The 26028-nt window shown below is 44.2% G+C and overlaps 1 protein-coding gene across 1 annotated transcript; it reads left to right on the forward strand.

The window, feature by feature from the left end:
- Positions 1–3540: 3540 nt before the first annotated feature.
- On the forward strand, positions 3541–25404 carry LOC308479506 (protein-glutamine gamma-glutamyltransferase E-like; the record flags this gene model as incomplete). Its single annotated transcript, XM_081010217.1, has 10 exons — positions 3541–3603; positions 17248–17417; positions 18709–18876; positions 19179–19421; positions 19641–19753; positions 20655–20783; positions 21153–21330; positions 23034–23133; positions 24583–24689; positions 25148–25404. Exons 2-10 carry the CDS (start codon positions 17411–17413, stop codon positions 25402–25404), a joined length of 1302 nt encoding a protein of 433 aa, XP_080866343.1. The 5' UTR covers positions 3541–3603; positions 17248–17410.
- Between the last annotated feature and the right edge of the window lie 624 nt (positions 25405–26028).

Below are 26028 nucleotides of genomic sequence, written 5' to 3' on the forward strand. Positions count from 1 at the left end.
ATACTTTGGCCACCTCATGAGAAGAGAAGACTCCCTGGAAAAGACCCTGATGTTGGGAAAGATTGAGGGCACAAGGAGAAGGGGACGACAGAGGACGAGATGGTTGGACAGTGTTCTCGAAGCTACCAGCATGAGTTTGACTAAACTGCAGGAGGCAGTGGAAGACCGGAGTGCCTGGTGTGCTCTGGTCCATGGGGTCACGAAGAGTCGGACACAACTAAAACGACTAAACAACAACAAATTAATTGCAATGTGACATGACCAGGAACCCGATAATAGTTTCCTGCATGCTGTTTTAAGAGCACCTAATGTGGAATAGCTAATGTGGAAAAGCTGTACAATGTTCTTCATCTACCATGCCAGTTATCCGTCTAAGAGTGGGTGAATGCTTCATTTTAGACCCATATGGAGCAGTTCTCAAGCTGGTATGAAATTCAAGATTCTGCTTTTACTTGTTGGAAAAGAACAACAACAACAACAACAACAACAACAAACAACCTTATGTAAAAGCATGTGGAATCGACAAGCACTGTGTGTATGGGGGGGGGGGGAGAGTTTGCCATACATCCAGAATTTCCAAGACATATCCAGGATACTGGAGTTGGAAGCAGTGTCTGGGCAGAAGTTGCTAAAGTGTTTTTTGGGACATTTCCCCTTAAAAATAGCCAAAAGAGCTCGACAACTTTTCTGTCCGAATTTTTACTGTTTGAAATATGGCAAACAGCCCTCCCTGCCTACCCCCATTAGGGGGCATATGCCCATAGCTTTACCCAGATACTCTCACAGAGGAGTGCACTTATTTTCATCAGTGAGATGTTGATAGCTGGGTGTCCATTTATCAGGGTCAATGCAGCAGCATCATGTGTTGCAGATTCTGCACTGAGTACTGCACTGAGTATTTGGACTGAATACGAGGGTGATGCCTGCCCTCCATACTTTATGCCCTCACATGTTCTTTGAATGCTTAAACAGGGCTGATGAGTCTATGTGGATGTATAGGGCTATCCTCTTTTTCTCTCCTTTTAGAAGTGACTTGTCCAGTCCCACTCCCCGCTCAGTGCAGAATCTGAAATACAGGATGCAGTGACAGTAACACTGACAGATGGACATCCAGTCACCAACGTTGTGCAGGTAGGTGGGAGATAGCTTCCCTTGGTGTTGTATCAAAGCATTCTCTATTGATTTCCTACAATTTTCTAGAATGCAAGAAATAAAACCTCAAAATGTAGCCTGGCTCTTTGCCACAAAGACTTCATGGGCTTTCTCAGCCTTTAACGCTACCCAGCTGCTGGCTGATTTGTCAGTACTAATTAAGCACAGTGCATTCGTACCAGATTAAGTTTTTTTTTTTACTTCTGAATAGGTAATTTATAGAGCAACAAAATAAGGTTACAGGCTATTCACATAATGTTGCAAATAAAACACAGCGTGTGCTGCCGCTTTGAAAAAAAAAAATACAAATACAAAGTTCCTCTTTGAGGTCCCATCACCTAAATTACCAGAAATCTCCCAATGTGCAGGCAGAAAACATCTCCTAAAAACTAGTAAGCGTTTAGAGCAGCATGCCAGGTCAGTTAAAATGTTGGGTTCATTTCAGAACTTCAGCAGAGGGAATTTTTAAGCATCACACCCATAATTTAAAAGGAATCAACCAACAGCAATTCAGCCTAGAGAGTCTCTTCTGAAGGCCCATGGCTTTTAGGAAGACCATATTGATTTCAGAGCATGTTGCTGTAAGCAGGCAACATGCCCATCTAAGCCCATGCAGTGTGGCTGGACATCAGAACAGGCTGACCCAATAACCCTTGGAGGCCTGTTGTGACAACTTTGCAAAGGAATTTGAGGGTAAAATCACTTGCATTCATATTGAACTGCACAGAAATAGTATATATCTGAAGGGGTCTAAAGCACCATCTGGCATGGGATCAAATTCAGTTGCTGTGGCCTGATGATGTGGGCAAGATGCTTGAGGGAATTCATCCAATTGCATGTCTTTTCAAGCATTACCCAAAAGCTAGCCAGAGAGGGGTGACTGGGTAGGTCCTGTGGGAGACTGCAGTTAAACACAACTATGAGTGACTGAGAATTATTTGTAAATGACCACAGAGTTGTAACTTAGCTGGTTAGGTCACATCCCCTCTCCTCCAGAGTGGGAGGAAGTGAAGCTTTTCTTCTCGCTGTCCTCCCTTTGCATCATGTAATAAGCCAGGATGGATGTGCTTAAGCTAGCTCTAAGCTTAGAGCATGTGTCTGATGCTATCTTGCTGTACTTTCAACCCAAGAATATTTTGCCTGCATTATCCTTGCTGCTTCATGAAGGACTGAGACCTTGAATCTGTAAGTAAAGCATTTTAAACTTACTTAACAATGTTTAGTCTGCTCATTGCAAGAGGGGTAGAAAGAGGCCAGCTGCTTTGTGCAGCTGAACGAAATAGAAAGATCTAACAACGTATATTCCTAAAGCTTTTCTGTGTTGCTTATCTTTGTGAGTTTAATGCTCTGTACTGGGGCTCCCTGTGTGCAAGCCCTGTGTTTTGAATACAGGCACGCAGCCAGTTCTTTCATTGTTCATCCATACACATCTGTCCACAGGGATTCATATACACTTGTACCTTGGAAGTTGAACAAAATCTGTTCCAGTAGTTCATTCGACTTAAAACATTTGGAAACCAAAGCGCAGCTTCTGATTGGCTGCAGAATGCTCCTGCAGCCAATTGGAAGTCGCAGAAGCCCCGTCAGATATTTGGCTTCCAAAAATAGTTCGCAAACTGGAACAGTCACTTCTGCTTTTTGATCATTCAGGAGCCAAAATGTTTGAGAACTAAGCTGATTGAAAACCAAGATACGACTGTATTTATTTCCTCACAGGTCCAGGGAGTAGTGAATGTTTTGCAGAACCATGCAATGCCATTTGTTTCCATGCAGAAATGTTCCAGTGAATTTAATGGATGTACACCTTAATGTTGATTTGGTTTGAGGTAATGATATACATGGATTGATTTCAGAAATACTATGAAACAGGAGCAGTGAAATTTTAAAGCGAAATTCTGTCATTTGATGAAATGAATAAACTTTTGACACTTGAGTTGCATATTTTTTGGGAACTACCCTGTTCTTGTGATTGCAATTGGTTTTTAATGCTATGTTTTTGAAATATACTCAGAGTCGCAAAGTGATTTCATGCTCTTTATTCAGCTCATAGTGGTGAGGAGGAATGAATGAAAGTCCCCTCAAAGTATCTGCTTTATATACATTATTTACACAATGGGCTGCACATGATTGGCTAATTTCTGGAATTCTACTGTAAGCCAATCAGGTTGTGGATTCACTTCTATCTGGAGCATGATTGGGTGGTTCCTGCCAACCAATCATACTGCTGCATTGTTCTAGGACCAATCAGACTGCTGCATTCTGAATCCTATTGTTCTAGGACCAATCAGACTGCTGCATTCTGAATCCTATTGTTCTAGGACCAATCAGACTGCTGCAATTTGGATCCTATTGTTCTAGGACCAATCAGACTGCTGCAGTTTGGATCCTATTCAACTCAGTACATAACAGTTTTAAATTACTCTGACTTGCTTTGGAACTTTAGGATTGAAGGTGAGTAATAAACCAAAATAAGAACTATTACTACTAAAAAAAAACCTTCAAGAAAGTAGCCCCAAGATTTTGTCCTTTTGTTTTTTTAATTTTTTTTCTTTAAACTGAACGAAATATCGGAAAGAAGGTTCTTTTGATCAGATGCTTGATAAATGTCTGGGCCTGTGCAGCTTCCTTTTTCTCTGGAGAGATAGTTTTATATGAGTTGCTTTTGGCTCCATTGTCAGTTTCACACGCACCTCCTACATCCAGGAAGCAAAATACTGTCAATCTAGCACTTTCTTTCTTTCTTTCTTTCTTTCTTTCTTTCTTTCTTTCTTTCTTTCTTCACTCTTTCTCCTCCCCTCAGAAATGTACACCCATCTAACCAAAACAAGCAAATAAAATAGAACAAAAACAGTGTGCTGATAAAGTAGGAACACTCTAATTTATGTTCCACTTTTTGCTGGGACTTGTTTCTTTCCTAACTTCAGGCTTATAAAACTCTGCACCACAGACACATTCAAGACACGTCACTGAAGCCATTCCTGCCACTGGCAACATGGTAGGACTTGCTAGGCTAGAATTCAGGATTCAGAACAGCTCCCATTCAGCTCTCACCATTGGTGAATGCACAAGAGTGCTTTATTCAACGTGCAAGCAGCCAAATGCATGTATGATTCAATGCCTGCATGGGAATGTGTTAAGAACATGTACACTACTACACACGAGTGCACACCACTTGATTTGTACAAGGACGTCTAAACGGGACTGCTGTCACAGGCTGCATATACACCATATGCTGAAAGCACACACCCCAAGAACCCTGGGAACCTCTGTTTGTTAAGAGTGCTGGGAATTGTAGCTCTGTGAGGAGCAAACTACAGTTCCCAGGGTGTTTTTTTTTGGAGGGGAAGGGAATGTGCTTTAAATGTACGGGGTGTGTGCAACTCTCCTTAACAGGGGAAGAGAGGCTAAGACCAACAACATGAAGCAACCTAAAAAGAACATAAGAAGAGCCCTGTGAACTCAGAGTTCTAAGAAAGCATTGCTAAAGAAAACCAATTGACTAAGCTTTTTTTTTCTGTCTAAGTGATGCAACCATGCCAACTAATGCATGGAACAGCCACTACCCTGGATTCAAGATGAGTGCTGGAAACTAGAGGAAGGGAGAGTGCTCTTATGCTCAAATCCTGCTTGTTGGTTTCCCACATGCAGGGATGAAACTACCTTCGGCAAAGACCCAGTTTGACACACCCCCCCGCACACATTTGCGTATACACAGAGAAAGACTGGGAGCTCAATGGTACCCCTCTGAAGGCTTCACCAGGGCAAAAAACTTGGTTAGACATCCCCGCCCCCCATAGCTATAGCTCTGCCCACATGCATCTGTTCAGCCACTGTGAGAGCAGGTTGGCCCATTAGCCTGCTCCGGCAGGCTCTTCTTATGTTAATATCTGTTCCCTTTTCCTCCTGGTTTCCCCCTGGCTCTTTTACTTAGAGTTGGGTAGCTTCAGTCTGTGCCAATTGGGGAGAGCGGCAAGAGGACATTTTCACCCCCCCTTTCTAGATAAAGAGAGAAAAGAAATAGAACACACACACACACACACACACACACACACACACGTCTCACTAATTTCCTTCTTGCTAAAGGCGTGCCAATTTGGATTTTAGATCTCTCATGTGATTCTGAAATTGGCACCTGCCTCCTAACCGTTCAGGCTTTCTGGCATGGTTCCCGCTATTTCTATCACCATGTCTTTATTCCAAGCGATAACGAGCTCATCCAAAACAAGTAATGTTTAAGGAAGTGGGGCAGAGATAAGCCACAAGCAAGACAAAATAAGCATAAATTCTGCATTCCAGGGAGCCTAACACTCAGAAATCAGCTTACTTATCCAGCATATGTAGGGATCTTCACGATTGTATGATGAAGACAAAAAATGGTGAAAGAAAGAAAGATAGAATCACCTCACCTGTATCTTGTTTGGCCAAAGGGTGAATGGGGGGTGCCTTCAATGAGGAAAGGTCTGGGCAGGGTGTGGCAAGGCACTCACTTCAAATATGGATTTGGTGGGGCGGGGCAATTGCTTCTATGCTTAGAGAACAGAAGAGGTGTTAATCGGAAGGATCTCTTTGTGGGCTCCTCTCTGACAGATTTAGCTAAGGAGGAATCAGTATCATGTATTGGGAGGATGCTTTGCTTGTGACTATCCAGTCTTTGAGCAATGGAGTCTTTGGTGTAAAGCAGAGACAAACAACAGCTTGGGGCCAATAGGTGGGGGCTGGGGGGCATGCAGCATAGAAAGATGTGTAAAGCATGGACAGCAAACATTAAGTCAACATGATTCTTCAGTGATATGTAAGTAGGGATACCTGAGAATTGAAACAATGATTTTTTTCATCCCTTGTTCGGAACAGGAACCAGTCCATTGAATACGATCAGTATTCACTGTTCTTGATTCTTTCAGTTTACAAATGATATGTAATTGTTTACATTCACAGTGCTGTGTATGATTAATACAAGTTAGAACAGAAAATGATGCCTTTCACCCCTACCTGGAAGGACAGGTTCCTTTCAGTACATCAGTACATCGCAATAAATAATAAAATAATAAACAGTAAACAGTGAGTAAACAGTGCACAACATCGTTGGCAATAGGAAAGTATGATGATGATGATTTAATTTCTATGCAATTTAATATATTTAAAATATCTCTAAGCAATGTACAGAAAACTGAAGCAACAGCAGACAAAATAAACAGAAATATTACAAAAAGCAGGCAATTACATATAAAAATGTTGCATTAATACAACTGGGAAGTAGCTTTCCCAGTAAAGGGGCATCACAATTTTGCTTTTCTTTGTTTATGATAGGTCATGGGTTGCAGGGAGATTGTGCCACAGTAGCTCAGAGTTCCAAGGAAGTATTGTACAGTAAAATAAAACCACTTAGCTGAGTGCCTTTCCCCCTAGCTACCTGATACAGCCATGCATGGGACAGCTACCACACTGGGTTCAAGATGAGGGGAGGGGTTGCCATCATCACACAGAAGAAGAAATACATCTGCATCTCCAGAGATTTCCCTCTTTGATGAGGCAACAAAGGATGAAGAGTTAATCTCTATTATCTTTTCTTCCAACTTTAGCTGTGGCATCTCCACCCCTTTTTCTTGGAAGTGGATAATTCCTTTCAACATGTCAGTCAATTTATTTGCAGGAAGGGTTTGTCAGCATAATGGCTTTCCACAATACTTCTGTATCATTAGAGATGCCCCCCTTTGATGAGGCCACAGGGGATGAACAATCTCTATTCCATTTTCCCTCTGGCATATCCACCCCTTTTCCTTAAAATTGGGCTAAGCTTTTGAAGTTGTCAGGCAATCAAATTATGGCCAATGGAGAGCTAATCTGCATTTTAGATCCCTCATTTATTCTGGTATTGGCATCCATCCCCTACCATTCAGACTTGCTGGCATGGCTCTCTCTTTTTCTAATTGCACCAGCAATATTTCTGTTACAAGCTGGTACTGTCTTCACATGTGTTGCCACTGTTTTTCACTCAAGAAAACATCAGAAAGAACTATCTGATGGTAAGAGATGTTCAACAGTGGAACAGACTCTCTTGGAATGTGGTGGACTCTCCTTCCTTGTTGGCTTTTATGCAAAGATTGAATAGTTACCTGTTATTGATGCTTTAGTTGGGATTCCTACATTGCAGGGTTTGGGACTAAATGACCCTTGGGTCCGTTCCAACTCTGGTTTTGCATGCATTGCTGTTTTTCACTCCTTAGGCCACCCTAAGGTAAAGGTAAAGGGACCCCTGACCATTAGGTCCAGTCGTGGCCAACTCTGGGGTTGCGGTGCTCATCTCACTTTATTGGCTGAGGGAGCCAGTGTACAGCTTCCAGGTCATGTGGCCAGCATGACTAAGCCGCTTCTGGCGAACCAGAGCAGTGCACGGAAACGCTGTTTACCTTCCCGCCGGAGCAGTACCTATTTATCTACTTGCACTTTGACGTGCTTTTGAACTGCTAGGTGGGCAGGAGCAGGGACCGAGCAATGGGAGCTCACCCCGTCATGGGGATTCGAACCGCCGACCTTGTGATTGGCAAGTCCTAGGCTCTGTGGTTTAACCCACAGTGCCACCCGTGTCCCTGGGAGGCCACCCTAGGGCTGCCATATTTCTAACACTGAAAATCTGGACAGAAAAGTTGTTGAGTTTTTTTTAGTTTCCCCCCAAAATGACAAAAATGGCACTGCAGACATGAGCTGCCATATGTCTGGATTTTCCCAGACATTTTCCCAATTTCTGTCCAGAAAATCCAGACATATGGGAATCCTAGACCACCCTCTCTGAGAGGATAGCTTGATTCTTTGCTTGTTCTCCTGGCTGCATCTTCTTTCACCAACTCTCACTTCCAACTACCCAAAGGTGAAAGATAAGTTTTCTTTTTCCTCTTCTGAGGGAAAACAGGAATACAGAAGGACTGATGTAAAAGGGATGAATCTTGTCATCAGTTTATATGCTGATGATATGACATTCCTTTCGGATGACCTGGTTGCTGTGACCTGGGCATTAAAAGTTGAATTAGACAAGTGATTGGTTTGAGGGTAAATTTCAAGAGATCTGAACTACTGTGTCATTATGTTACCTCATCTATTCAGTTAAAATTTTCTAAAGACCTAAACATCCTCCTAGTAAACAAACATTTCAGATACTATGGGATACAAGTAACAAAGAACCTAAATAATCTGTTTGCTAGGAATTATGTGGCAGTCTGGAAAGGAATAGCAAATGAAAGGAATAGCAAAATGGTGGACTAAAATGCCCCTCTCTTTTTCAGGTTGTATAGCTACCATTAAAATGATGGTGCTTCAAAAATTATCACATTTATTTTACAAACACACATTACAAATATCTTACAGAAACCCTCAATACTTGGCAATCTAAAGTAGCATACTTTTCCCTGAAAGTCACAACCCCTGGGTTCCAAAAACCTCAAGATACAAAGCAACTTTGTAGGGTGGGTGATCCCAAATTTCCAGATCTATTTTGAAGCTATCAAATTGGACATCTGATTTCTTTATTAGAAGAACCAGCAATGGGCACAAGTTGAGAGAGTTTTAATGGGCCAAAGTTTTCCAGAGCAAAGCATTCTTAATATCCCCCCCCACACACACACACATTTCAGCCTTACAATGTACCTCTACTATGAAAGCAGTCTGGCATGTTGGGCAGAAACACAAGGAAAAACTGGTGCCTGGGATCTACCCTCTAATTCCAATTCATTGTCATCTGGGAATTGTTGGGAGCAGACAATTCCCTTTTAAGTTTCTGCAAAAGGGATGTACAATACATTTTTCTACAGTAACATCTTCTCCCAAAGGATTTGTGGAGGACTCAGCTGGAAAAAAGGGTATCCCATGGCCGGTGTGGTACCAGGTTAAAAATTGGGTGAATCAACTAACATTAAGGAACAGGCCCTAGGCAAACACATTTTATTTGAAAGGTTTCTGGACTCAGCAGATGGGATGGATCCTGGGCTGGTCTCTATGCTATATAAAATATTACTCTGGGTGGACATGGGTACAACTAATGGGCTGTGGCCAATGTGACAAATTTCTATTGAAGAGGCAGATTGGACTGCCACGTGGGACAAATTAGCCTTCAAGTTGGTGTCAACCTCAATGAAACAAATGACATTGAAAATTCTACAGAAGTGGCACCTACTCTAGTTCTTCTGGCCCATATTAGTGCTACCCACCACCCACCTGTTGGAGGAGGTCACAATGATGGGTTCACATCAGGATGTGACCACATTCTTTGAGGAAGTGTTCAAAGAAATTAGAGAGATAACTGGGCAAAATATAGTCAGAGGCCTGGAGTTGGTTTATTTAATTTTTACATAGGGAACACTATGAATCTGCATTTTAAGCACCTTATTGGCCAGCTTTTATTAGCAGCCATGATAGAAATAGCTAGATATTGTAAATATTTAGATAGAGTGACATTGACCACATGGTATAAAAACTCTGGTGATTAGCACTGAAAGAAAAACAAAACTATAAAGTTTGGGGGAGGTACAAAGGTTTTATTTGATTTGTGGTTTTATTTTCTCATCTTCCTGCTGCCAACACAGAAATAAGTTTGGTTATCCCTACCTGCCAGTGTGAGATGAAGACCAGGAAAAACCAGCTCTGCCTGATAGTACTGCCACCACCCCTGTAGCCCCCCAATCCTGAGCCAAGGGAAACTTAGCTTACATGTGAACACCCTTAGGATTGTTGGGATACTGCCAGGGAGATAAAGTCCATCAAGGCCCCCAAGCCGTCTGCCGGACGATCCATCGACCTCCCGTAGGCACGCAGCGACATGAGTTTCTAGAAAATATCTTGCCACATTCTAGAGCTCATGCACGCTCTATCAGCAGATAATGCACAGCAAAAGTTGCACCCAGGAGAGCATTATTTACAAGTTTATTCAGCGTTGATCAGAACACAGAAAAACATGACCGACTGCTTTAGTATCTGCGACACCAGAGAGAGAAAACGAAAGCAACAGCAAACATAAACATCCTGTGAACAGGAAATACGCAGACTCTGACTCACAAAGCCTGCTCCCTTTTAAGGTGGAACGGAAATATCCTAACATCCTCCCCCTTTCCGTGTAACCTGTAGTACCTGTGGTTCAACCCAATTGCAACCTTTGTACGTAAACCTTAAGTTGTTCTCTGTTAACAACCTTAGACAACAGATCAGCAGGAATTTCATTTCCTGGCATGTAGGACACCTGAATGAGTCCTTTCTGAATACACTCTCTTGCACGATGTAGCTTAATCTGCAAGTACTTGGTCCTTTGCTTGCAACTCTCCGAGTTCAGCAAAGCCAAACACGATCTATTGTCTTGATACACTTGTACAGGACATTTCACAGAAACTCTGATGTCCTTAAACAGTTGCATCAACCATTCACAATCCATGAGTGAAAATGACAGAGCATTGAGTTCTGCTTCACAGGAACTTAGGCTCACTGTTGTCTGCTTCTTGCACAACCAGTCAAACAGGCAGTGGTTGTACGTGTAGCATACTCCAGAAGTGCTTGTACCATCCGTGGTGTCACTTCCAAAACTTGCATCTGCAAAGATTTCAAGACCTCCAGTCTTCCGACTGGTGAACCTCAGCCTGTAGTGCAAAGTCCCTTTCAAATAGCGGGCTATGCGCTTCAGAGCTTTCCAATCCTGAACAGTAGGATTGTTGGCATGTCTGCTAAGCAGGTTACAGCTTACAGCTATGTCAGGTCTTGAGCATCTAGCAATGAAATTCAACTTGCCTAGAATGCATCTGTACAGCGTTGTGTCAGAAAACGCTTCAGCAGTACTGTCTACCTGGTAACCTGTCACCATCGGTGTGTCTGCTGGGTTTGCATCAACCAAATTCAACCTGGTTAATACATCAGCAATTTTCTGTGTTTGGTGTACCAGAAAATTACCTGCTTGGTCCCTCTCCACCTGCAGAGAAAGATAGTTGGATACCTCACCAAGATCCTTCATGTCAAAATGCTCCTTCAGCTGAGCTAGGGTGCTTTGGTACAAAGCCTGATTCTTCCAAAACATCAGAAGATCATCAACAAAACATAAACAATACAGTTTGTTTTGCCCCTCCTCCTTGACAAACACACATGGATCAGCTTTGCCCTGGTGAAAACCTAGAGAAAGCAATGTCTCAGTGAGTTTCGTGTTCCAACACCTGGCACTCTGCTTGAGACCATATAAGGATTTCCGCAGTTTACAGACCATTCCCTTCTGTATCTGCATTCCGTCAGGTGGAAGCATAAACAGCTCCTCCCCCAGAATCCCGTACAAAAAAGCTGTATTAATATCATGATGGGAAACATGCAGTTTCTCCTCCGCAGCGATCTTGAGCATCAGCCGAATGCTCTCATATTTGACGGTGGGTGAGTAGGTCTCGTGGTAATCCTGTCCTGGTACCTGTGAAAAACCTCTGGCAACCAATCTGGCTTTGTGTCTGACAACCTTGCCATTCTGGTTTGTCTTGGCCTTGAAGACCCATTTGCTGCCAACCAGTCTCATTCCTGGGACTACCGGTACCAATTCCCAAGTTTGGTTCCTGTTCAAGGAATCAACTTCAGCCTTCATGGCATTAAGCCAAGGCTCAGCATCTTTAGAGGTTAACTCCTGAACCTCTTTGAAGCTTGAAGGTTCCCACACCTTCTCTGAGCTACTAAGAACAGCAGTTGCTGTCTTAGCAAACTCATCAGCAAATCTCTTTGGAGGTCTGCCCTTGGTCGCTCTCTCAGATCTGCGTACTAGACGCAAGTCTTCTGGACTCATCTCCTCTTTCTTAGGAGAAAAGTGACCAATGGTGAACAGTGGTTCTTCCAGTTCATTGTCAGACGCATCAGATGGTCTGACTGAGGCCTTTGCGCTCTTGTAGTCTGCTGTGTCATCACTTTCACTGACATCAGCAGCAGCGCCGCCCACTGAGCTGGAATCCGAACTCTGATCATCATCATCATCATCATCCTCAGCAGCTTCCTCAGCTTTAGCTGCTTCTTTGACATCACCTTCATCCTCCTCTGGGTAACTCTGGAAAATTCCCACATTTTCCCCCCACTTAGGATTGTACTCAACACTCTTTGTGAACTTAATGGACTTAGAGTTGGTCATCCATACCCTGTATGCACCTTTTTCGTACCCCATGAACAAACCATGTGCCCCACGCTTCCCAAGCTTGTTGCTTTGTGGGGTGTGTACCCACATGTCAGAACCAAAGATTCTCATGTGTTTGATGTTGGGTTTCTTACCAAACATCTTCTCATAGGGGGTACAACCAATAGGTGATGACAATCTGCGATTATAAGTGTAAGCAAAATTCGACAGAGCCTCCCCCCAATACTTATCAGGGAGATTGGCATCATGCAACAATGTTTTCATTCCTTGCAGCAACGTTTGATTTGCTCGCTCCGCAAGCCCATTCATCCATGGCGATCTAGGCATTGACAAGTCATGCTGGATTCCCTTCTCAGTCAGGAAAGCTTCAAACTGCTGAGAAGTGAACTCCCCGCCTCGATCAGTAAACAGACAGCCAATGCGTTTACCATGAACATTCTCCAACCAAGCACAGAATGCCTTGAACTTAGGAAACGCTTGCAATTTCTGCTCGAGCATAAACACATGAATGTACCTGGAAAAAGAATCAATTAGAACCATGAAGTACCTTGCTCCACCCAAAGAGGGCGCAAGTGGACCAACCAGGTCTGCGTGCACTAGCTGGTAGGGTTTGGAAGCCTGCCTGCTAGACTCCTTGCCTTTTGGAGCAACCTTCACCTTGTTCTCTGCACAAGATACACATTTCATGTGAAACTTACAGGGTTTGATGTTCAAACCCTCAACCATCTCTGGCATCTTGGCCAGCGCCTGCCAAGACATGTGACAAAATCTTCTGTGTGCATCATGAATGCATCCTGCATGAAGAACTTTGTTAGTTTGTGCAACACAACAAGAATCAGCATTAGACACAACAGCACCATTGTCGTCATAAGTTATACAGAACAAGCCATCCATAAACTTTGCATGCAAAATGTCCTCTTTGCCTTTTCTGATGACACAGACGCTCCTCTTGAAGGAAATCTCAAAACCACGCCCAGTAAGCTGTGGGACACTGAGCAAATTGTCTGCAGCACCTGGAACATATAGTACATCTTTGATGGTAGTGTGCAGACTTGCCAGTTTCACAGTCCCTTCTCCCGCAATTTGCAACGTCTTTCCATCAGCCAGGTGGATCTCACCTTCTTGAGGTTTGAAGGAGATAAATAGGTGGCGGTCCTTTGAGATATGGCGGGTACAGCCTGAATCAACAACAAACCTGGCCTTGGCTTTTGGAGCAGCCTTTGCAGCAAGCAAAACCTTGTTTTCCACCGGCGTGGGCTTTTGCAGCTTGCCCCCCTGCTTCTGGCCATCAGACTTGCCTTTAGCCTTTGGTGAGGCTGTGCCAGCAAACAAAACCTTGTTTTCCACTGGCGTGGGCTTTTGCAACTTGCCCCCCTGCTCCTGGCCATCAGACTTGCCTTTAGCCTTTGGTGAAGCTGTGCCAGCAAACAAAACTTTGTTTTCCTCTGGCGTGGGCTCTTCACCCTCCCTCTGCTTCTGGCCATCTGCAGGCGTCTGCCTCTGTTTACCTTTGCCCTTCCGGCCTCTGCAAAGGTGATGACCTTGGTTCCCATGAGAAACAGAGCTCTCAGCTGCCGACTCCTTGGCTCCCCCTGGAGGCTGGAATGCTGCCTGGGATGACGTGACAGTCAGCTCCCCCTGCAGCTTGCAACCGGTGCCCTCAGCATCCCTACATTCACTCGCATTCTGGGAAACAGCCAGGACCTCCGATGCAGTCAAACTCTGGGCTGGGATGACTGGCAAATGGGCTATCTTCAAAGCATGCCACATCTTACGTGCAGTCAGATTGCCAGCTAGCGTTTTTATTTCCTCCAGAGAGACGGACAAGACGATTACGTCTATCGCCCTCAAATTTTCGGCCTCCCATCTTTCTGTCAGAGGAACTGGAGGGGCCTCACACACAGTATGCCACACTCCAAACTGACGCAGCAAGCTCTCACACCACACAGCCCAGGTCCCATAATTGTGCCGATTTAACTTTGGGCACTCAGCAGCCTCAGAAGCCTGGAAAAACTCCATTCCAGCTTTTTATTTGAGCCTGAGTCTTAATGCCTTCAAAAACGTCTTATCTCGGCAGCCATAAATCTTGAGGCCTTTGGCGCGGCTCCCAGATCCAATTAGGCCTGCCGGACATCAAAGAGACTTTGCCGCGGCAAACAGAAAAGCCTTACTTTCGCTTTTCCTCCACATACCTTTCAGCAGTCTGTCGCAGTCTTACTCTCCTGTAAGTGCTGTGAATCTGGGCCCGAAACCTGTTGTTGGGATACTGCCAGGGAGATAAAGTCCATCAAGGCCCCCAAGCCGTCTGCCGGACGATCCATCGACCTCCCGTAGGCACGCAGCGACATGAGTTTCTAGAAAATATCTTGCCACATTCTAGAGCTCATGCACGCTCTATCAGCAGATAATGCACAGCAAAAGTTGCACCCAGGAGAGCATTATTTACAAGTTTATTCAGCGTTGATCAGAACACAGAAAAACATGACCGACTGCTTTAGTATCTGCGACACCAGAGAGAGAAAACGAAAGCAACAGCAAACATAAACATCCTGTGAACAGGAAATACGCAGACTCTGACTCACAAAGCCTGCTCCCTTTTAAGGTGGAACGGAAATATCCTAACAAGGATTTGCAAGGACAAGAACCAAATAGTTCAAAGTTCAAATCCGTTTATTGTGAGGACCATGCCTGTACACAAACATTAACACAACAATAGTTAAAAAATATTAAAATTCATTACATACTACGCCAACAAAACCATCATCCCACAAAATAGAAAGAGAGGGAAAACAAGCAACGAGTTAAACAGACGATGAAGGGGTCTTTACATTGTCATCCATAAATCTTTCCCTGGCTTTCATGGCCTTCATCACAAAAACCGCTACCACATGGGTAATACGTGGGTTTGCATCAACTAACAAAAATTTTACTCTATCTTCAGGATCGGTTATAGAGTTGGGTATAATTTGCAGCAATGCGTCTCTAAAGCCCGAGTAGATGGGGCAATAGAGGAGGTAATGTGTAAGATCCTCTTTAATTTTCATAAGGCAAGGGCATAAACGATGTTCTACTGGGGTTTTTGTGAATCTACCGGTCAGATATGCAGTTGGCAGTGTTTGAAACCGTGCCATAGTGAAAGCTCTCCGAAGGGTGGGATCAGTGATCTCCACCAAGTAGTTGGCACAGATTTTGACTGCTTTTACTCGGGGAAACCAGTAGGAAAACCCAGAGTTTTTTATCTTTGTGGAGTCCAAAAAGGCGTCTTTTTCAAAGATCCATTCCCGAACTTTATCAGGGCTCCACAATTTAAGGGTATTAAACTCAGGTAGATTGTATCTGGATAGGATATCTAGTAGGTTTTTATGCCAAGTAGTATTATTTTGTAATGATACAAAGGCTTGTTTAGCCAATAAGGTGTTCGGGGCATCTGTGAGGTTGGTGAAAAAACGCAGGAATCTTAAGTGGGCCCTGGCAGACACAGAAGGTAATCCTACTTCCACTCTTAGGAGAGCTGCCGGAGTACTCTGAGGGAGGCCTAGAATTCTTCTGAGGTAAAAATTTTGGAAGATTTCAAGCCGTTCTAACAGCTTCTGATTCCATCCCCAGAGTTCTACTCCATATAGCATCTGGGGAATCACTTTTCCAACAAAAGCTTTTAGTGCCGGGATCACCAGTTGCCCTCCCCTCGAATAAAAAAAAGCTGAGCAGAGCACCGATTGTCCTACGTGTTAGAAGGGCTACAGTCTTGAAGTGGGCAAGCCAGCTAGATGTAGCTTGGAAAGTGATACCAAGATATTTAAAAAAAAAGACACTGTTCAATTTTGTGTTCATCTAAAGACCATCTAAATGTGTGGCGAGCTCTAGTAAATACCACAATTTTTGTTTTGTCATAATTTATCTTTAGATAGTTTTGGGAACAATAAGCTGCGAGCCCCTCCAGCATGCTATGTAGGCCCCTTCGAGTAAGTGCCATGACATAAACATCCTGTGAACAGGAAATACGCAGACTCTGACTCACAAAGCCTGCTCCCTTTTAAGGTGGAACGGAAATATCCTAACAAGGATTTGCAAGGACAAGAACCAAATAGTCTACTCACTGCCTTTAGAGCTGTACACCCCAAAATTACTCTGCACATTATGACCATGAAGCCAGGAACCAGATTCAGAGCCAAGCTTACTTTAAAAAGACACACAAGGGATAAATGCCACACTTCATTAAGGAGGTTATAAACATGAGAATAAGCACCCTTTAGCAATATAAAAGACAGCTCAGAATTGCCAACAGTATAAAGGCACCTTTGGGAATTCAGGTACAGAACAAAATAATGTAGGTTGCTGGTCTCACCCTGATACAAGCCATTAGAGTCATGAACCCAACCACCAAGCATCTTTCAGGTACTGCTGTTGTAGTTCATGGCTGATCATCTGAATGGAGACCACAGACCAGTTTTTGTACAAAAAGGCCTGGCTCCAGAAGGGTAGGTTTGCTTTCAGCCAAACAGGACTTAGGGCATATTTTCACAGTACTAGAGGGTGTATCTGTTGGAAGATCATGCAGGCACTCAGTGGATTTCTGCACGGATATTGTGACCAAGTTATTGTGACCTTGACATGGTCATAAATCACACTGGTAACAAGATGAACTAATTAAATGGGACTTCTTCCTCAGGAAGTCAGGAAGACTGCACCCAGAACTCTGAGTAAAAAGAAAATAATAATTAATAAATGGGCCAAAAAAGTGGAGTTTCTTATAGGAGAAGTATGTCATCATCCCAGCTTTCCTCAATACTTCTAAATATTGCTGTTTTCCCCTCCTCCCCTCCCCCATTTAGCTCTGGCCCATCTACTTGTTTTGCTTACAACTGGGTGATTCATTAGAACTGGCCAGGTAATCTGTTTGCTAAAGATGTGCAGATATGGATTTTAGATGCCTCATGTGATTCTGATATTGTCATCTGCCTCCAACCATTCAGACTTCCTGGAATGGCTCCCACAATTTTATTGGACTGTCCTTGGCTTGTACAGAAAGAGAATCCTCCTTTTTGCAGTATATAAGATGCTTCCAAACCCCTTTAGAACTTCATCCTACGACAGCAAGGACTCCAGAGCAAATCAGAACGCAAAGAGCAAGAGATAATGGCTGGTGAGTATAAGCAGTCAGCAAACTTCTGGCTTGACAATTTAAGGAAGCAGGGCTTGAGGTAGGTGGGTGGGTGTGAAGACTTAGAGGGGTCAATGGAAAACCCAGAAAATAGGAGGTCTGGGTTCTCTTACAGGCTTCTTTTCAGAAATGGAGGCTCTAGAGATCTCTGCAGCCAAGTTCCACCAGTTGAAAAGAAAATATACCAGAGAGCCTATTGGACAACAGAGGGAACCCCCTATATCACTTTATACATAGCATTTTAATGCTCTAACTCATCTCATTACGCTCACCATTTGATTGAATGCATGCATCTATAGGTGCAGAAGTGATCAGAATTGTGGCTATTCTGCATGAATAAATTCAGAGTAAGAAGGGTAACACCTTGCTAATGTAGCACCAGCTTACAAAAGTTCCTCATGTGTGCATGGGGAGCTTGAGGCCATGAAGAGGGAAGGCAGACTGCACAAGCCCCCTCTCATGACACCCCCAATTACTAACAGCTCTGTATGCTAAGCAGTAGGGATGGGATTCAGAATCACTGATTGATGTGAGGTTTTTTCACAATTTCCTTTGGCAAACTTGATTCCTTCCACAAAATGGTTCATAAAACCCCTTGGTGCAGCCATCTCCTTGACCATTGACCATGCTGACCAGGACAGACAAGGTTTCCCATCAAATCTGATAGTAGCTGGAGTGCTTGTGTGTCTTATTATCACTTGATTAAGCATGTAAGTATGTTTCTGTGTTCATTTGGGCATGTCATACTATGTCCAGAAGAACATATAAGTCAATGGGCTTGCCATGACTTACAAGGACATTTCCAAGTCAAAGTATGGTTTGCATTCATGACTTTTTAAGAATGATACTTGCTTAATATAAAAAGAAGCATTAACAAAATATTCAGTAACATCCACCTTTTAAATAAAAACATGAACTCTTTCCTTACCTGTCTCCTAGCTCACCTCTGTCCATTTATCTAGAAAAAAAGTGGCAGAACTCTGCATGAACACCTCCCTTGTTCTCTTATAGTGGCAATGGTGCCCCCCTGACAGGTGCGAGAACTGAGTCTGGTGAGTTCCGGCTGAAAAAGTCCCAGTTTCATTTTGTCATCATGCAATGGAGAGAGGAGAGCTAGGAGACCTATAAGAAACATAACAATGAATCTTCATAGCTCTGTTGACACCTAAACGAAACAGGATGGTCCTGGGGAGGACTGCTATAGAGGAACTGCACTTAGTCCCATTCATAGCTTGTTGTTAGTGGCTCCATTTTCCTCCTGATGTTTTTGCAGGTTTGGTAAACACTGATTGGAAACTGAGAGAAAACACCATCAAACACCGTACTGATGAATATCCCGGCAAGGAACTGGTTGTGCGACGAGGACAAGCCTTTTTGATCTCTCTGACATCCAGAGGAGCATTGCCAGCTGCAGACAAACTAACATTTACTGTAGAAACAGGTAAACACTTTATCTTCCCCTGTCCTCTCAAAAGGGAAAACAGTCCCTCATCTGTAGAGTGGAACTAACCAAGCTTCACTCATATAGTCTTTCTCCAGCCTTCCCCACAAAACCTGCAGTAGGCTCTGTGCTGCACAAATCCACAGAAATGTGTAGCGTGACTAGGTAAGTCCTCTGATCTCCTTGCAAAGAGGGCATCTATCTTGACACACCAATCCATCTTGATGGTGCGTGGATTTCTCAAAATATGAAGTCAACATACAGAGAAGCCTCCTCTTCCTCCTCTTACCTTTTCTTTCCAGGGTCAACCTGTGCTCTACAGGCAGAGACACGAGTGGCATTTGGCATCACTAGCACACCAAGCAGAAGATCTTGGAGTGCAGTACAGACCTCTGCTGGTTATGGCTCCTTGAGTGTCTCCATTTTGAGCCCAGTGGATGCTGCCATTGGACGCTACCAGCTCAGCATCAAGACAGACACCAGCAGAAGCACACTCCCCTCCAGCCTTGGCACTTTTGTGTTGCTGTTTAACCCCTGGATGCCAGGTACAAAACATGTTCCCTAAGTCAGTGCTAGCCTAGCAGTTCAAAACCTGATCTCTTCCAGGTCCACTTGTAGGCTTTTGCATGATTGGTGGTAGACATAATCACTGTGTTGTATGTGTAGAAAGGTTAGAGATAGGAGAGCACTGGCATGATGCCGCACTGGTCTACCTGGACAAAGAGAAGTGCTATCACAGTACCTGCTTGTCATTCATCTTTCAGAGGATGATGTGTTCATGGCTAATGAGGCAGAGCGCAAAGAATATGTCCTCTCAGAGTTTGGTGTCATCTTTTGCAACAATGGAAAGACTTTACTGCCATGGAATTATGGCCAGGTAAATATAACGTGGAGGGATTTCAAACTAGGGATGGAGAAGAGTTTGAGCAATGATTAGGAGGCTGGAGGGATTTGCAAACAAGCTGACCCACTGAGAAATCCCCAAACCTTTTTGAAGTGAGTTCCACCAATCAATGGGGAGGAAATGAATTTAATGCAAACCGACCTAATTTGTACTTACCAAACCAAAATGCAACTAACCTTCATAACTGGCATATCTCTGAATTTTGTGATGCAATTCTCTAACTAAAAAAAATCTATACCAAAAGGCATACATTGGGGAACATGTGTGCAAAGGTGCATATATTGCATGGCCAGGCACCACAGCCCCTACCACCCCAACCAGAGAGAAATAACCAGTCAAAACACATACTTTTGGGGTCAAATGAGACCACAACATTATTGATGACTGATGTACAGATTTTGGCGTAGGCACTGGGAATGGCCTGAATGACCAGCTCACCTGATGGAAGCTTATCCTCAGGATGGTCCTATGACTTACATAAAATGGGTATCCCCCCACCCAGATTGCCACCTTCAGGACAGCTATGGCCCTAGCCTCTAACGGGGCATTGGACATCTGAAAATCATTTTATAGAACTAAAACTTGGGAAACTGGCAGATGAAAGGGTTGCAGATGATGAAGAAGTTCCCTGGGCTGGATCTTAACAGACTTTGGATAATTCTCTGGAAAAGCTTGAGATTTCTCTGAGAATATGTCACATGGAAGTAAGTAAGTTTGAAATCAGTATTGGCAGCTGCCACCCATCAAACCCATTTCACTTGGGGACACTGGAATTCCTGGCACTCCAGTATTCTTAGAAAGCTCTCTCTGTGCTAATAATTTGATGGTGGTGGTGCATTTCACTCACTTGTCGAATATTTTCTTCTGTGGACAGTTTCAATATGGCATTCTGGATATCTGCCTTTCTATGCTGGACATGGGCTTAAAATACCACAAGGACTCAACTGCTGGTGTGAGCCAACTAAGTGACCCCATACATATTGGGCGAGTGCTCAGCGCTATGGTAAGGAAAGACTTACAATTTTCACTCTTAACACAAATACAGTAGGCAAGTGTTTCTGTGGAGCAGCCTTTGCTAACATGGTGGTTTCCAGCTGCTTTGGGTTACGACTTTCATTACCTCTAGCTGCTCATTAGGATTTATGGGAGCTGTATTCCAAAACAGCTGGAGGGCACCAGGTTGGCAAAGGCTTCTGTAGAGCCACAAGAGTGACTCCCACCTTCCTTCATGCAGGTGCACATTTTTTTGGTGGTGGCAAAATGCTGGTAATATGTGACATCCCTAAACAGAGACTGGATTCTGCACAGCATATGAAGAGCAGCAGTGTGTTGATTGCACAATAAATGCGCAAATATTTTGACTTTTTTCCAGATCAACTGCAATGATGGAGACAGAGGAGTGTTGCTTGGATGCTGGAAGGCTTGCCGTGATGGGAAAGACCCAGGAAGTTGGTCAGGAAGTGTGGAGATATTGAGGCAATGGGAAAGCTCTGGATTTGAACCTGTCCGGTATGGGCAATGCTGGGTCTTTGCAGGAGTTCTGACTACGGGTATGTCTCCTTGGAACCTTCTGTGACATTGCCCTTCCAGACATGGCGCTGGGATGAGGAATGTGCTCAAGCACCAGGAACTACATTGTGCTATAGTGGAAGGCAGTGTGAGATTTTTGCAAGTACTGCTGCAGCTGGTTAACAGCCCAACTAAAGGAGGTCAATGTGCATCACTGGAAAGCATGGGTGGTTGGATAAATGCAAAGGGAATCATGGAACTCATTTTAAAATGCATGCCCTGCACAACATGTTCAAAGTGCCCAGGGAATAAAAGAATCACAGTCTCCCCTAATTGCTCCCTAGACTGACCCAGAGAGCCAGTCCAGGGAACAAACATGAGGGAGTGGATGGAAGAGAAAGGGGAAGCCCCTATGCTGCTGGTAGAAGTGTAGCATTTGGGAAGACTACCTAGGGCTGGCCCAATATATTCTGGCACCTGAGGTGAACCACAAAATGGTGCCTTCCCCCTCCTCCGACTGCCGCTGCCAGGGAAGAAGTGTGAGTGAAAATCTACATTGGAAAAAGCAGGGGAAATTAACAATATCCAATGATTGAAGTTGGAATCAAAGCCTGTTGTTGGGATGAGAGACCCACTCTGGTCCAAAGCCCAGCAAACACCAGAGGGCAGTGGGAGGAAACCAGCAGCACCTCCTCTTCACTGAGAGGCTATTGTAGAGGCATCATTGGGAATGGGCTGCTGAGAAGGCAGGGTATATGGCCTCCAAAGAGTGCACTGCAATAACTGCTGCCTCTGCAGCAGCAGCAGAGGGTGATGCAGGCCAGATCTGCTGCCCCTGTGGATCTTGCCGTCTGAGGCAGTCACCTTACCTTACCTCATAGGTGGGCTGGCCCTGACCTATTAAGCCATACTTCCAGCTGCCCTTGATCTGCAGGAGGGAAGATGCATCTGTCGCAGCTTAAGAGGTACATTTGCAGCCATTGACATGTTCCAGCCAACACAGTGTTGTTGCTTAGATTTCCCAGGTTCCTAGCAAGGCCAAGGAGCTGTCCAGCAGCATAAGTAGCTGATCTCTTGCCAGGCTGCTGAAGCAGTAAGTGAAAAGTCCAGCCCATAAGCAGAATTATCACACAAGACAAGGAGCTAGGCAGCAGGATGTGCTGGGCAGATGGACGAGCTATTAGCCATGATGGATATTATGCCGTGCCTCCATGGATCATGAATGTTTTGCCTCCATGGATAAAGGCAGCAATGGTTTTAAATACAATTTGCCTGGAAACTGCAGGTGGGGAGAGTGTTCTTGTGGTCAGCACCAGCTTGTGGGTTTCCCACAGGCATCTGGTCAACCACTGTGAGAACAGGATGCTGTACTAGATGGGCCACTGGCCTGATCTGGCAGGCTCTTCTTATGTTCTTATGCACTAGAAACAGACAGGTGACAAGTGGAAGGTTCTATAGTTGACCCTGTTGGCCCAGAATTTCTGGGAACACCTAGAGAGTACTTTGGCATATGGTTCTTCCTCCTTAGTAGGACTCAGAGCCCCTTGTGCTGTCATGGGCCACAGAGGCCAGTGAGCCAGGCAATTCATTCCATGCTGCTGCCTGGCAATGTGACATTTGATCCAAGGAGCCAACAAAGGGTATCTTAGAAAGAAGTGCTGGCTAAAGAGCATAGTAAGGAACAATGTTGCTGAATACCAGTGAGTCCCATTATTTCCATATTCTCTCTCTCCCCTTTTTGTAGTCCTCCGGTGCATAGGAATTCCCACTCGCATCATTTCCAACTTCAGTTCTGGCTGTGACAAAAATGAAAATCTGATTCTGGAACCATCAGAGAGTACCTGGTAAATCAGCCTTCTTCTCATCCACCACAATACATCTAGGGCTCCTATACACCAGCATCTGTAGACGAAACCAGAGATGGAAACTGAGGCACAACAGCTGTAGGACAAAACCAGACATCTTTGTCCTTTGCCCCCACTTCTCTGCCACACTTGGCAGGATCTGTGACCTTCCCTACATCCAGACATGCAAAACATCTCCTTGCAGTGACTAATAATTCCTTACTTTCTGTGATAGAAAGCCCAGTTACAGCTAGCTAAAAGGAGGGAGAAAACAGCACTTTGAGAGGGGGAAAGAGAAGAGTTTTGTGCCTGATGTCCAGCTGTATAAGAGTGTGGCCTCTTAGCTGTGTAAAATCCACCCCAAGGGAATATTTACAGCCAAAAAGGCAGTCTCTGAGCTGGGGGTAGGGGTGGGGAGGTTAGATTGAAAGACAGTGGTTATTGTCTTTTAAGGGTATACTGACATAAGAGAACTGGGAAGCTGTGTGGGAACGCTCTACTTAAGTCCCAATTCATTAGGGTGGGGATGTTTATTCTAGGAAGAGAAGAAGAATCCCAAACCGTTTAGAAGGTCTGATATACAGAGTCTACTACAGGAGCCTCAGGAGTGAAATTTCTAAAGGTGGAGGACCTGAAACACAACAGGACCAAAAGAATCAGCCTGTTTTAATACCCACAATTTATCGAAGTCTAAGTTATAACACCTTATGTGTTAGATGTAAATTTGCTATCTTATTGAAAAGCCTGAGACATCTGCTGAGTTCAGCATATATAATTTGCTAATTCTTTGAAGTTTTCCAACTTCTGAAACATTCTTGTTCGTCATTCTTGTTGTGAAATAGACCCTTTTTCTGCTTAACCTCATAAGTGCCAGAGTTTTCTTTTTGGAAAAAAATAGTCAGAAGGAGAGGGGCATGCCTCATCTCCCTGGACAGCTCACCCTCCATGCTCTGCATTATTCAGATAACAGTGGTAGTGACCCACTGTACCATTCTGTTCCAGCAGCACCAGACAGTACTTGCTCAGTCACAGGATGCTCTGAGGTGTGAGCTTCCCAAAGCCATTTGTGTCACACTGATGCTATTTTGCCTCTTTCTGATGCAAAACACTTTGAGCGTGATATATATAAAATGAACAGCTTCCACCATGGCTGCTGTTGGAAGCAGATTGTTAGTTTAGGTAGACTCACCTTGGTCTAATTCAGCTGCAAGGCTCCTTCTTTGTTTTCCTCCTATGCTCTCAACATTCATTCACCCCCAGAAAATCTTGTCACCATGGGTCAGTTGCGTCAAACACAGCATGGCCTGCTAACTACAACAAAAACAAGCAGACTTAGAGCTCCCGGGTGCTCCTGGAAATCAGCTCCACTCACCTCTGAAAGCAGCTGACCCTAAGATTTGGGGCATCGTTGCAAACCTGCACATCAGATTTATTTACTCTTGGCTGCAGGAACTACCACGTGTGGAATGAATGCTGGTTTGCTCGACCTGACCTTGGCTGCATGTACAATGGGTGGCAAGTTCTGGACGCAACTCCACAAGGTCGAAGTACTACAGGTACAAAAGTTGACTGCTGGGGGAGTTGGTTGTGTTCAGATCTCTGTTCAGCTTCTCGCCATGCTATTGCTGTATGATAGAAATGCCCAGATTCTGTCATGCCCCCTCCATATTCAGAGGCAGTATGAGCCCTCAGCACCAGTTGCTGAAATATAAAATGAATGGGGGAAAGCTGTTGTTTAGAGATATACTTCCCCCAAATGTGGAGGCTTCATTGAGCTATCATTGCCCATAACCACTGACAGACTCACTCTCCATGATTTTGTGTAGTCCTTTTCTGAGCAATTTAAGCTAGCAGTCCTCACCACAAATCCCATGGGTTCACCGTGCAGCATGTAATGTCACACTTGTCTTATTTAAAACAACCTATTTTGTCCCCAGGATATACAGTAGTTCTGCCTGATCATTTTTGCACAAACTGCAGATGCAGACCTTTTCTCTTTTCCTTAACTCTCCAGAGAAAGTAGAGTGTGGTCCAGCTTCAGTGAAGGCCATCAAGGAAGGAGATGTGGACCTGCCATATGACACTGCATTCGTCTTTTCAGAGGTCAATGCTGACATCGAGGGCTCATTGGACACCAAGTCCATTGGGCAAAACATAAGCACAAAGGCTGTGGGCAGCAATGATCGCCTGGATGTCACTGATAATTATAAATACAAAGAAGGTAATGCAAAAGAGCTTCCTCTACAAATAGGTGGAAATGTTTGGAGATGATTGGGTCTCTGCTATGACACTGGCCTGTATTCAATTTAGGAATAAGCAGATCATTACGTAAACTCCCCCCTCCCCTGCCCTCTAAATCTGTTTACCAACCCCTACTCAGAGTAGACCCCATTATGCTAAAACTAGCATTTGTCTTTGCACAAGTATTTAGCTGAATATCACCTTTTTACAGTCAATGGCCACTTAACCCATGGTGGCAGCAACCACGCTTTTTCATGCCTGCAGCTAAGAATGGTCTACATATATTGTCAGAGCAGGCACAGATGCTAGGCATAAGGAAACCAAAATACACAGACCCAGAGGCAGTTCAAATGCATTTTCAGGCATCTTGGTTTTTGTCCAAGTAAGTGTTTGGCTGGGGCAATGAAGACAAAATGGATGGCATCTTCTCTCTAAATCTGCACTCCAGGCACAGCTAATTGTATCTGAATCCATGTGCAACATCCAAGCTGGACCTAGGTCAGTAGTCAACTAGCCAGTGAACCCTACATACTCCAACCATGCTCTGTGTTAGAACTTGCACTGCTGTGACATTTGAGTAGTTAAAGTGGTCTCTAGCCTAGGGAAAGCCAGAGAGAGAAGGCTGATGAGCTTCATGCAATGCACTCTTGATCC

Source organism: Podarcis pityusensis (genome assembly GCF_964106645.2).
Source record: "Podarcis pityusensis genome assembly, chromosome: 6".
Lineage (NCBI taxonomy): Eukaryota > Metazoa > Chordata > Lepidosauria > Squamata > Lacertidae > Podarcis > Podarcis pityusensis.